The sequence below is a fragment of the Pinus tabuliformis genome, chromosome 6 (assembly GCF_031772625.1).
Source record: "Pinus tabuliformis cultivar Carrire ecotype Pingquan chromosome 6, CPIR1, whole genome shotgun sequence".
Classification (NCBI taxonomy): domain Eukaryota; kingdom Viridiplantae; phylum Streptophyta; class Pinopsida; order Pinales; family Pinaceae; genus Pinus; species Pinus tabuliformis.
Window position 1 is genome coordinate 1,229,360,101 of NC_142292.1, and position 13,872 is coordinate 1,229,373,972.

The window sequence follows — 13,872 nt, forward strand, 5'->3', positions numbered from 1 at the left end:
CACGTAGGTTCTCCTATGGTCAGTCAGTTGACGACAAACATAAATCCCTTACTAGATATTCCTCGGGAGCTCTCTTGCAATCTTCCATCCCTAATACCAAAATGATGGCACAATGCCACAATAGAAGCAAAAATAATGCGCTGCAAACTAATATTCAGACACAAAATCACAAGAAGCCACAATTCATATTTAAAAGCCCAAATTATTCACAAGCTTATCCATTAAGAAAATTGGGACCTTTTCCTCCCTCTTGCTTGGTCCACAAATGCATTACTACATATTTATACTTAGAGAAGTAGAGATTTAGGATTCTCAAAATATAATTTCTCACCTAGATTTTTGGAAGTTGTGAAAATGAATCTTCTTAATTTTAGGAACCTATCATAATATTTTCTTAAATAAAATATATTATTTTATTTATTTATTTGATTTATTTATTATATTGTTTCTAGACTCTTTACATAGTCTAGTATTTTCTGAAAATCTACCATATATAGAATTTTCTAAAACTTTTTCCATTTTGAAAATTAACTACACATTTTATTAGTATGCTCCTGCATCAACATGGCTATAAACTTCTAACAATTCCTCTAGTAGTTATAGATGAGAAAAAGGGTTTTTAAATAATGCCAAAGAAATGAGTGTCATTCTAAGTGGTCCTGTTGATTCAAAATTTGTCAAGGTAATGCAGTCTAACTTTGTTGAAGAAATTTGGAACACGCGTCAAAGAAGCTACGAAGGAGATGAAAATATAAAAAGTGCTAAACTTCAAACTCATATTATGCAATTTGAAAGTTTAAAGATGAATAAAGAAGAAGACAAGAAATTTGGAACAAGCTTCAAAGAAGCTACGAAGGAGATGAAAATATAAGGAGTGCTAAACTTCAAACTCATATTATGCAATTTGAAAGTTTAAAGATGAATGAAGAAGAAGACATTGCAAGGCTTTTCTTTCGAGTCGATGAAGTTGCAAACATTATTAAAGGATTGGGTGAAGAGATTGAAGAACCAATATATAAAGTGTTGAGATCTCTTCCATTGGGGTTTAATCTAAAGGTTTCAACTATTGAAGAAATGAAATAATTGGAAAATTTGAAGATGGATAAACTACATGGAATCCTTATTGCATATGAGATGAGAACAGGAAAGAAGAAGTTAGGATTAAAGGAAGAAACTTTCAAAGCATCAAAGAAGACAAAAGGACACAAGGACCACGATCACATTACCTCTGAATCCAATGAAGAAGAAGCTAAATTTGTGAGGAAGCTATAAAAAGGATTTGGAAAATATAACTGTAAGTTATCATTCCAATGTTTTAGATGTGATAGAAGAAATGATTATGCTTCTAAAATGTCCACATGCAAAATTAGAAGGTAGTGAAGATGAAAAATGCAAATTAGAAGATAGTGATGATGAAGAAGAAAATTTCATAAATATAGATATAGAAGCAACTTTTATGAAAATAGGAAGATAATATATTTCTAGAAGAAACGCCTCTATTCCAAGGAAGATAGTAGCTCAAGGAAAGGCAATGATTAATATGCATCTGCTGAATAACAAGGAGAATTTGTGTTCATGTCCATAAAGACTCAATGCATTGATTAGCAAATATTGAATTCAAAGGAAGAAGTGAAAAATCTCAAAGAATGGGATAGTTCCACAATGTATTAGATGTAGAGGAATTGCAATCTTTCTCGAGATGAGATAGAAAGGCAAAGGTAAGCTACAATTCTATTGTGATTATAGAAGAATACCTCATCTTGCTTCTATATGTCCACATGTAATTTGGGAAAATAATAATGATAAATAAGAACATGAAAATAAGATAAAATCTTATGAATGTGAAAAGGAAAGATTAAAAAAAGCATTACTACTCATGACCACGGAAGCCCAATACGTTGATAAAGAGAAATTAGATTAGAAAAAAAAGGAGTTGATGGGAAGGTAGATTTTGAGGGAGAACTTATCTTTTCCTTAACAGAAAAAAATACTTAGAAGAAATCATTGCAAGCTCAAGGATTTATTACAGAAATATGAAGAGAAAGATAATGATTCTCATGAAGCATCAAGTAAACTCCTCAAGAAAGAATCCAAAGAGGTTAAGAAAATAGAGGATACATTGATAATTTCGCTGAAAGAAAAGGAAAGAAACAATGGGAAGATAGAAGAAGATGTTGTATCCTTAAGAAGGGATATAGAGAAGGAAAATAATGAGTTGAATCTAAACCATAATTTTGTAAAAGGGATTGAATCAATATATAACATTCTTAGTTGCTGGAGACCTATTGTTAGAACATGTCTTGGATACCACGGAATTTCCAAGGAAGAATCAAGCTCAATGTCTAAAATAGAAAATGGAATCTGAAAGCTATGTTAATTTTCTGAAAATATCTATCAATGGAAACATCGGTAGGATAGAAGGAGAGGAGAAATAGATATCTAATGATCTAGCTTCAAGATCTTCTCCTCCCTCCAATGATTTAGCTAGGATTGGACATCCTTGTGCCAACCTCACTTGAGCCTCAGGTGGAGGTTTTGGCTAGACTTAGAGGCAATTTTAGGAAACCTCTTGGCTTGCATGTTGTATAGCTTCTTCTTATAGATGAGATACCTATTCATATCCATGCTTTCAATGGGAAAATACTAGATTTAATCAAGATGATAAGGTAGGGAATAATTCCTTTAATCTTGAGATTGTAGGTTACAAATTACTTTTGGACCAACTCAATCTTCTTCCACAATTTTTTCAATATATTCTAACCCCAAACTTCACATCAATATAGACTAACATGAATTACAATAGTCTCAGAAAAAACTTCTTTATACTCTATACACATAAATTTATCAATTTACAATTATTACATATTCTTCGAACAAAACAAAAAAAATAACATATTTTGAAAATAAATTGATAGTTTCAATTACTTTACTTAATTCTATTTCTATAAAAAGTTATTACTATTTTATATTCATTTGAAACTAAATATTTTAAAAATACTTTTTTTATTTAGCATTTAAATTATTATTAAATAATATTAATTATTTATTATAAATTGGTATTAATGTATATGTTTATTACATCTTAGATCGATGGATTCGTAGGACTTTACACTTACATATATTTTCACTGTTTTCCAGGGGAGTCACGATATCCAAAAGATAAAACAACAAATTAAAGATATTAGTCAAAATTTGAGGTAAAAGAGGCCTTGATGTAAAAGGCATGAGCTATTTCTAGTTAATATGTTATTTTAATTTATTTGAAATAGTTTGCTATGGGTTACTTTATATGTTATTTTCATTAACTTGAAATAGTTTGTTATAACGTGTGATTGTATTTAGAAAACTGCGTGGGAAAGAGCTTGAAGAATCGTCCGTAAAGGACTTGGAACAACTAGAAGAACAACTTGAGATGGGGTTAAGTAGTGTTCGATCACGAAAGGTATACCATAAGTTCATAAGTTTTTTCGCTTCTGTTAGTCATAAAAATGTCGATCGGTTAATTTGTGTTTTTCGGGATAAGAATTAATGATTCTCATGAGTGTGTTGTTTTCTTTTGCGGCTGGTGTTTCTAGGATGAATATCTTATTATGGAGATAAATGAGCTTCAACAAAAGGTAACCAACTCTTCTATTATTTTACCATAATTGTTGATACTGGTATTAAGTTTTTTAAAATTATCTTAATTATATAAAAATTAATTTTGATTATGGTTTTGAGATTGAAATTGTTTCAGTTTTTCATATTAAAAATATTATATATTAATATATATATAGCTATAATATTTTTAGTTTTTAACACACAAATTCACATAACCATTTCCATGTACTCTTTATATTAACTAATATAATTCATAATTTATCATGGTTTCTTCTATCACACCTCACACATAATCCCTTTTAACCTATTTAAAATAATACTCTGTAATTCGAATTCATTTTATATTTTAAATTACAAATACATATTTATGCAATATTTATTAAAAAATCTATTTAAAAAAAATGCAGTATTTACTTAGGAATTTATTTTTATTTTTATTTTTTTTAAATCTTTTAATCTTAGGCAAATTAGAGTAAAAAAAAATTCATATCAATTAAATATTAATTTTTAGTGATATTCGAGTTAAATTTATTTTTATTAAGTATATATAATGTTTTAATAAAAAATTAAGATTTCAGTTTTAATTAAATTTTAAATGGTTAACTATATATTGGTTTTTAAGTTTTATATAATCACATATCACACCTAATTCACATTTATATGTTTTGAGTTTTAGTTTGTACTATTCACTTTTTGGCTTAGTTATCATTAAAACTATTATATATATATATATATTAGATCATAGACAACTATTAGGTATTTACTATTAAGGTTATTAATTTTTTTTAAATTACACAACTTTAATGATATTAGGGATTTATAATCGAAAATCTGCACGGGGAGCAAGAGCGAACAACGAGGGTTGTAGCTAGTTGCAGCCGGGGATACTTATGGAGGGCCGCAGAGGAGGGAGCTCCACTCCCTCCTACAAGGAGGCCGTAGCCAGTAGAGGCAAGAAACCTCTAGAAAAGGCTAGAGGTACTGTGGAGGAAGGGAGAAGAAACATGGAAGAGGAGACAAGAGAGGCCATAAACAAGGAAAATAATGGCACAAAAGACAAGGAGGTAGAAGACAAAAATTTGGGAACTAAAGACGAAAAACAAAAGGGACCCTCCAAACCCAAAGCAGAAATCACACCCATAGTTATTTTAAATGATCTGGCTCTACAGGCGCATAGGGATCACATGCGGACGTATGCTATCATCTGTAAATTCATGGGATTATGGCCCACTGAAAAAGCTTTACAGTCATGGGTCAAATAACACTAGAAACCTAAAGGTAGCATTGACTTACATCTTGGGTCAAAGGGTTTCTTTACTGTGGTGTTCACTAATATTGAAGACAAGGACAGAGTATTTGAAGGAGGGCCTTACTTCTATGCAACAGCTGGACTCTAAATGCGACCATGGATGATGAATTTTGTTCAAGAGCACGAAATGTTTACTTCAGTACCGGTCTAGGTAAGGATCTATTCTCTACCTCTTGATTATTAGCAAAATGAATCGATGGCCGCCATAGGCAACAAATTAGGTCATTTTGTTAAAGCTTCTGAAGCCACAAGAAGGGGAAAATATACTTCCTTTGCCAGAATATGTGTGGAAATGGATCTATCAGGAGCTCTACCGGATGAGGTGATCTTGGAAGTATTTGATGAAGAATGGGTGCAAACAGTAGACTATGAGCACATTCCATTCAGATGTCGCAGATGTCATGAACATGGACACCTTTTCAGAGACTGTCCGCTAAGTAAAGTAGTAAATAAAAGCAAAACTAACATAATGAAGGAATCAGACAGCTTTCAGAAAGTGGTGAATCGAGGAAAAGGCGGCAAAAAAGGACAAAAGCAACATCAAGATGAAGGACAAAAGATCAGTCAAAACAAATTCCAAGTACTTGAGGAGGATGAAGAGATCTCAAAAGAAGATCAAGCAAGGGAAGAAAGTCCAGTGAATAATGAGAAAGAGGAACACATGGAACAAAAACAGGATATTGATTACCATAAAGAAGCTATAATGAGCGATGCTGCACTGGAGATGGATTAGGAAATGACCCAAAATGAGATGGACTTGGAGGACCATGAACTACAGGAAACTCTTGAGAAAGAAAACCTAGATCTGGAAGGGTTCTTGATTCAGGGAACCACGAGAGGAGTAGATTCATTACCTCAAGAAGAGCTCAATAGAATACAACAATTGTTTTTATGGAAAATGCAAGCTAATGCGTTGGAAAAAGGAAAATCCATAGACAAGCAGGACAATAGAGGTGTGAAAACAATAAAAAAGACTTCGAGATTAGCTACTAGAAATCCAGGTAAGAAAAGAGGTCGGAAAAAGCAGAATGAACTCTTGATGGAGTGTGGAAAGTTAATGATAGATTAAGGTAAGATGAAAGACCTAGCCAGCTACTCCTTCACAAACCTTTAACTATGAAGTTTACATCATGGAATATTAGAGGTATAGGGAGTAAGAGAAAGCAGAGAATGCTCAGTAATAGAATGAAACAAGATATGCCAGATATTATCTTCATCCAAGAAACCAAATGTTCCATTCAAAAAGTAAGACAAATTCATAGCAAGTGGCTCAGTAGATTTGAGTTTCTAGAGGTCAAAGCAAAGAACACAGCGGGGGGCATACTCACTCTTTGGAATCCCCAAAAAATTGACATTTTAGATGTTGAGGCCTCTAGGAATTATTTATCAGTAGTGATTCAACCAGTAGGAGACAGGGATACCTTTCTGGTCACAAATGTTTATGGACCTCAGAGAACAGATGACAAACTTAGGTTTCTAGACTCTCTTATGGATCTCAGGGATAGACATTCAGAGATACCCTGGATCATGGGAGGTGATTTCAACATGATCAAATCTCTTTCAGAGAAAAAAGGGGGAACCAGAGCTCTAAGTAAAGACTCTTTAGCATTTCAAACCTTTTAAGACAATATGAATCTGGTTGACACAAATAGGAACACTGGCCTCTACTCTTGGAATAATAAAAGAGGTGGTCAGTCCCATGTGGCCTCAAAGTTAGACAGATTTCTAATCTCAGAAGATCTTATGATAGCAGATAAGGAAGTACCAGCAAGAGTTCTCCCCTTTGGAAGCTCAGATCGCTGGCCGGTTCAATTGGAAATAAAGGGCATTGGAACTCCCAGGAACAAACCTTTCAGATTTGAGAATATATGGCTGTCCCACCCAGACTTCTTCAGCAACATTGAGAAAAGATGGTCAGAAGATTTGCAGATACAGGGGACAAGAATGTTCCTACTTTACAAAAGACTGAATAACATCAAACTTCGACTTAAAGATTAGAGCAAGAAGGATTTTGGCAATATTTTTGTGGAGAAAAAATCTGTAGAAAACAAAATGCAGGTTCTCAACCAATCTTTGATCATGAAAGGCTTTGATAAAGCCATAAATGATCAAGTGGATAAATATCAGCAAGAGTGGGAGAATCTATGTAAATAAGAGGAAATATTTTGGAGACAAAATTCCAGAGTTCAATGGCTCAAAGAGGGAGAGCGTAATACTCAATTTTTTCACAGATCCACCATTGCCAATAGAGCTCACAACAGAATATTTTTGATCAAGAATGAGGAGGGGGAGATTCATACTTCCCATGAAGCGACAGAAGCTGTACTAGTCCAGCACTTCCAAGGTATAACTCGGGAGAACAATTCAGATAGCGAGCACTTCATAAGGGAGGTAACTAGTAACACACCGAAACTAGTATCCAAAGAGGATAATTTCAACCTTAACAGGTTAGTAACGGAAGAGGAGGTTCGTGAAGTCCTCAAAGATATGCAGAATGGTAAAGCACCAGGCCCAGATGGTTTCAATGTGGATTTTTTCACAGCTTGCTGGAATATTGTTAAACAAGACATTTTGCAGGTAGTGGAGGACTCTAGGTTGAACAAAACTATTCTGAAAGCGCTTAATACCTCCTTCATCTCCCTAATCCCCAAACAGGATATTGCACAAACACCGGATAAATACAGACCCATAGCTTTATGCAATGTGGTCTACAAGATAATATCCAAGGTAGTGGCTAATAGATTTAAACCTTTACTTCCTGTTCTGGTTTCAGGGGAACAAAAAGGATATGTGGAAGGCAGGCAAATTCTGGACAACATCATTCAAGCTCAAGAGGTGGTTCACTCTTTAACTAGCAAGAGGCAGGTAGGTATGATCATGCAATTGGATATTGCCAAATCTTATGACAAGTTGAACTGGTCCTATATTAAAAAAGTTCTTATTACTTTTGGATTTGATCACAATTGGGTCAGATGGGTCATGGCACTAGTGACTTCCTCCAGTTTTTCTATTTTGGTTAATGGCTCTCCCTCAGATATTTTCAGTCCTTCAAGAGGCCTCAGACAGGGAGATCTGCTCTCCCCCTTTCTTTTCATCCTTATGATGGAAGGACTAGGTTGGTCAATAAAGCATGCTAAAGTAACAGGAAATATTAAGGGTCTCCTACTAACTGAGAATGGTCAGGCGCTGACTCACCAACAATTTGTAGATGACACCATGCTTCAGGGAGTCCCCACAGTCAAAGAAGCTTTAGCCTACAAAATAATTCTGAATCTCTTTGCCTTAGCTTCAAGTATGGAAGTTAATCTCTCCAAATCAAAAATATTTTTCTTCAATACCAATATTGCTATTCAGAAAAATATCTCCAGAATTCTTGGCTTTCAAAGGGATTCCCTTCCCTCCAAATATTTGGGAGTTCCTCTAACTGCTAAACCATTGCTCAAAAGTATTTGGGAACCCTTGATCAATAAGTTGCAGGATAAAGTTAGTAAATGGACCATCAGATCTTTAAATCTTGTTGGCAGGTTGGTTCTTACAAAAGCTGTTCTTCAAGCTATCCCTATTTTCATGTTATCAGCCCTCCCAGCTCCAAAAGGAATCCTACAGTAATTCAAAAATATCCAAAGAAACTTCCTTTGGGGTAAGGAGGAAACAAGGAGAAAATGGGCCTTAGTGTCTTGGGAAAAAAATTGTAGACCCAAAAACCATGGAGGGCTAGGCTTGGATGATCAGGAAATACTCAGCAAAGTTTTAGGAGCCAAACTATGGTGGCGATGGGTTCAAAATCCTGAGACCTAATGGGCAAATATCTGGAAAGAAAAATATGCAAGATCCTGGCAAACCAGGGATCTCATAAGAATGTCAAGAAACATAAAGGGCTCACACATCTGGAACAAAGCCTGGGAGAATAGAATCCTAGTGCAAGAGAATAGTTTTTGGGAAATCAGAGAAGGAGATCTAGCTCTTTTATGGGAAGATAGGTGGCAACAAGAGCCAATTCTATTAAAAGCTGAATTCTTCGACCTTAAACAGGAAACAGATTCCCAAGGATTAATTAAGGTAAAAGACTTCTGAGACCATACTCAGCACACGGATAAGTGGAGAATCTGGAGAAATATTGATTGTAGGAATAACAATCCCTTGAATACAAAAGCAGATACGCTCAAGAAAATGGTAGAACAAAGGAAGATCTTAGTCTCACGGGGGCAAGACCAACTGAGATGGGGCAATAATAAAGAGGGCACCTTTAATCTTAAGGAGGCAAAAAGCATTCTCCTTGAGCTGGATTCCCAGGTTCCTGACAAAATCTGGCAGAACCTTTGGAAGCACCAATGGTGGATGAAAATCAAACTCTTTATGTGGTTGGTATACCATAAGAAAATCTTGACTTGGGACAAAATTAGGAGAGGGGTGTTTTGGGGCCTTGAAGATGCCAGCTCTGTGAGGCTCAAGAGGAAACAATGGAGCATTTACTCAACAATTGCATTTTCACCTCCTAGTTATGGGACATTTTTGCCACCATCTTTCAACAATCTGATAGGGACAGAGGTAGCATCATTAATACCCTCAATAATTGGAGAAGAAACTTTTCGGATTATGAATTACTCAACTTAGCTTGGGCCCTTGCTCCAAGTTTCATTATCTGGAACGTTTGGAAGGAGAGGAATAAAAGAATATTTAAGGATGAAAAGAATCCCCCACATCACCTGCTTGAGAAAATCCTGAAATAGCGTAAGGAGACTGTAAGAATAACTGTTCGCTACTACCCTAAAAACCCTCCCTTAGATAGGGATTCCAATATTCTCAAGCAGCTGGGGATGCAAGGGCTCATACCTCAAGGCCTTGACAGGAAGTTCATTTCAATGGACATGGAAAAGGATTTCTGGCATCCTCCCCTGGAAGGATTTTTGAAATACAATATTGATGTGGCTTCAAAAGGAAACCCAAGAACTGTTGGGTATGGAGGAGTCCTTCAGGATGATGAGGGAAATATTATCTTCATGTTCCATTGTCACCTAGGGGAATCCACCAACAACATGGCAGAACTAATGGCCATGGAGCAATGCCTGGATATTCTTAGTCAAAATAACTGTTGCAATGTGATAATAGAAGCGGACTTTGAGTTAATTATTAACTCAGAGAAAAGAATAGATAGTGGAACTGCGCCAGAAAAAGTCTCCAATCACTGGAAATTAATCCGGGTTTTCCAAATAATTCAGGGTTATCTACAAAACCTCCATATTGTTAGTTTCCATCATGTTCACAGAAAGGCCAATAAGCTGGCTGATCTTCTTGCAAACCAGGGGGTCAGCTGTATAGAAGATAAGGTTTCGATGGAGTGGCAGGAGTTGAGTCAAAGCAGACTGAGGACTCTTTGCTTTGAACATGCGGAAGAGGATTGGAGAGTGTTCAGACACAAAGCTAATGAGGCATGCTCTTAATTTTATCCTCGGTATACATTATCAGTATCAGGCAAACTGGTCTTCGGCGGGGGGCAGAATACAACTGGCCGCTAAAATTCCCGAGTCTGTGAGACAGATATCACTATTTACGGTCATCACAGTTGCCTCATTAATGGAGTCTTTCTCTTCCTTTCTGGGTTCCAGGTATAGGTGAGGAGGAAAAGTAGGTGCGGGAGGAATCTTGGTTCTTCTGGCAGCTGGATTAATCTGATTTTTGGGATTCGAAGAGCAAAACCACTTCCTAGGCGGTTTTCAGTTGATCACATTGCTCTAAGTCAGGAAGTGGTTTTTGGTATTCTGTAGCGATCACAATCAGCATCTGACACGTGGCAGGGTGATGGTTTGGGAAACTGCCCTTCATCGCACACTATCGTGGGGTCAACTTGTTCGGTGCGATATAATTCTCCACCATAGGATCTAGCAGAATAGATCAATGGCCAAGTTTAAGCATGCAGCTTGGAGGTTTGGTTCGTTAAACTTCAGTCATCTTATCAGCGCGATGTCATCCTCGGCCGTTGGTTTGATTACGGAATTGAACGACCCAGATCATTGGGGCACTTACGAAGGTTGGGCAGGGGTATTCGTGGGATTTCCGATGGCCTTTAGGCATTTGTGGGTTATTTTTCTTGGGTTAAATGTTTTTTATTTGTAAAGCTAAGAAGTTTTGCCCTAGGAGCTTTTTCACTAATTTCTTCTGTCTCCAGGGCGTCGGGGAGATACTTGTATTTATTGTAAACTATTTTTTCGATTAATGCTATAGAAGGATCGACACTTGCTTCAGCCAACAAAGATATTAGGGATTTATAATCATTTTAATGCTTTCCAAAATAGTTATTCATCTCATGAAAAAATTTTTGTACCATTTTTTTTGTGAAATTTTCACTATTTTTTTTTCCTTTCCGAACATTGATTTATTGGAAATTTTATTGATTTTGATAAATTATCTCTTTTTTTCTTATACTATATTTAACAATTTTTTTTATGAGGAAAATTGATTTTCCTTAGTTTATAAAGTTTAAGAGCATATTTTATTCTTATTTTTACAACTATAATGAAGATAGAGATGTAATTACACTCCCAGTTTTTTTAGTTAGTTACACATATTTATTCAACATGGATTAGAATTGAAAAAATGCATTATTTCGGTTGTAAATGATTGGGAAGGCTATGTGATGGCCTAGCCAACATATATGCACCAAATGGTATTGGAAATAGGGAAGCATTTTGAGATGGGTGGGAGGAAGAGTTTCTATAAGGTTGCTAACTGTTTGACATGTCTTCAATAACATTGATACGTAATAAGGTTAGGGCCTTATGCTTATTTCACTGTGCCCTAGGGAGTAGATTATATGGAACACCCTTAAATTTAGATTTGGTTTTTACAAGCATAATTAGAAGGGAAATAAATGAGTTTTGAAAGATCTCAGTAAATCTATGTTACCTAAAAATAATATTACTTTTATTTCAGAACAAAATCAAAAGGTTGAATTAATTTTTGGAACAATCATCTGACTTGATCCACAATGGATTGTTTTTCCCATCTCCTAGGTCCTTGGCTATCAAATGATGTAGAATATTCATTGACGCTAAACAAATCCTAATCCCACCTTAATCATGAGTCATGTATCTAATATATCAAAAGAATTTGGAATATGATCCCTTATAGCATTATATAATTCTCTTAGAGAGGATGGTATAGGAAGGGTCACTTTCATTTTGATGCACTATGACAAAAAATTAGCAATAGTTAAAGAAGGAAACATAAAGCATTCTCAGAATATCTAGATTAAGTGTCAAGGATGTTATATCTCATTTATTTTAATGAGTTATGCTATGCAAGGTGGCCAAGTCAGGGCACTCATTGAAGGAAAATGAGACATAGAAAGGAAGGGAAGCTAACTAGATCCTACTTACACTAGTATAAAACCAAGGGCATGCCAACCAAAGTCCTATTTGAAGTCACCTTTAGAGGAGTAGTGGAAAACATTAAGGTCCTTAAAATGGAGAAATGCAGAATAAATAAGTGAATATGTGCCCCATCCTTTGACCAAGGATCCAGTCGTTAGTTGGTATACTTGTTGACATAACCTTCAACAATTTGTGGACATAACATAATATAAACATGGGCACATGAAAGTCATAATCACATGACAATAAAAATAATTAACAACAAGAATTCCCAGTTGCTTAATGGATTCCTCACATAGCATGGAATCTCATTGGATATCTTCATTATGTTATCTCACTCATACCATTCATATATTGATCAATTTTCTATAAGAATAACCAATCATCCTTCCACAAGAATGATTCCTGACACAACTTTTTAATTACAATGACATTTTCATATATTCATTTAGTCGTCAATCATGTTCATGAATATAACACACACATGACCATGAAAGTCATAACCACATGACAATAAAAATAATTAACAACAAGAATTCCTAGTTGCTTAATGGGTTCCTCACATAGCATGGAATCTCATTGGATAACTTCATTATGTTATCTCAATCATGCCATTCATATGTTGATCAATTTTCTATAAGAATAACCAATCATCCTTCCACAAGAATGATTCCTAACACAACTTGTTAATTACAATGACATTTTCATATATTCATTTAGTCGTCAATCATGTTCATGAATATAACACACACATGACCATGCTGGTGAGGAATCCTAATCGTGACACGAAAACAATAAAAAAATACCACAGGTAGCAACTATCACAACAAACAAATGCAGTGTCCCTCACAGAGAACCTCCATAAAAATCACCCCTGCAGAAAGCCATATGCGACTCAACATCTAGTGGACATAGGTTACAGTCCCTATTGGAAGTATGAAATTTGGAATTCTCTAGCCACGAGACCAAGGGTAGTTTAGTTAATAAAATATCACCTCCAAAATTCCCATCAAAGTGCCATAATTAATGGAAACTATTGAGACCACCTAAAGTCTAAATCTCCCCACTCAATCATAGCTCCCACACATTGAATAAGACCCATATCAAATCAATCCAAAACAAAAAACTCACAAACCATGAATACTAACAACATTGTATTTATTAACACAAGGAAAAAGATGACAATGGTAGTACAACCAACAAAACCAACACAAAAATATTAACAATGAAATGCAACCAATTCAATGTGAGAATTCATAATACCTTGTTCATGTGCCTTGTGTTTACCATAAGAATGTCATAACCAAGGTCAAATTTTGACGCTCTATAAATTCTTTATCACCATTCTTCTAGTTAGAGGGATTTTCTCTCCCCTACCCAAACAACACACCAACAATAACCACAAGAGATATTACCATAAGTATTCGAATCCATATAGCTTATAACCCCTAACTCGCAACACCAAATCCTTTAACGCTGGCTAGCTCAACATGGTAACCACCATTCCTATTCCACCTTATTAGTTTATCGAACACTAGCCAAGGTTGGTTAGTGAAATCACCATAGTAGCACATAAGGGAGAAGAGCCTAGGT

At 35.2% G+C, this 13,872-nt stretch overlaps 1 protein-coding gene across 3 annotated transcripts in view; it reads left to right on the top strand.

The window, feature by feature from the left end:
• The window catches only part of LOC149263131 (MADS-box transcription factor 23-like), a 178,779-nt gene that overhangs the window by 152,637 nt on the left and 12,270 nt on the right, over nucleotides 1–13,872 (top strand). For 2 of the 3 annotated variants that reach the window (XM_089387167.1, XM_089387165.1), the window contains exons 4-6: nucleotides 3,139–3,197; nucleotides 3,343–3,442; nucleotides 3,576–3,617. In XM_089387167.1, the coding sequence (XP_089243293.1) occupies nucleotides 3,139–3,197; nucleotides 3,343–3,442; nucleotides 3,576–3,617 (201 nt within the window). The remainder of the gene's footprint in view (nucleotides 1–3,138; nucleotides 3,198–3,342; nucleotides 3,443–3,575; nucleotides 3,618–13,872) is intronic. The other variant, XM_089387171.1, reaches the window with a different exon arrangement.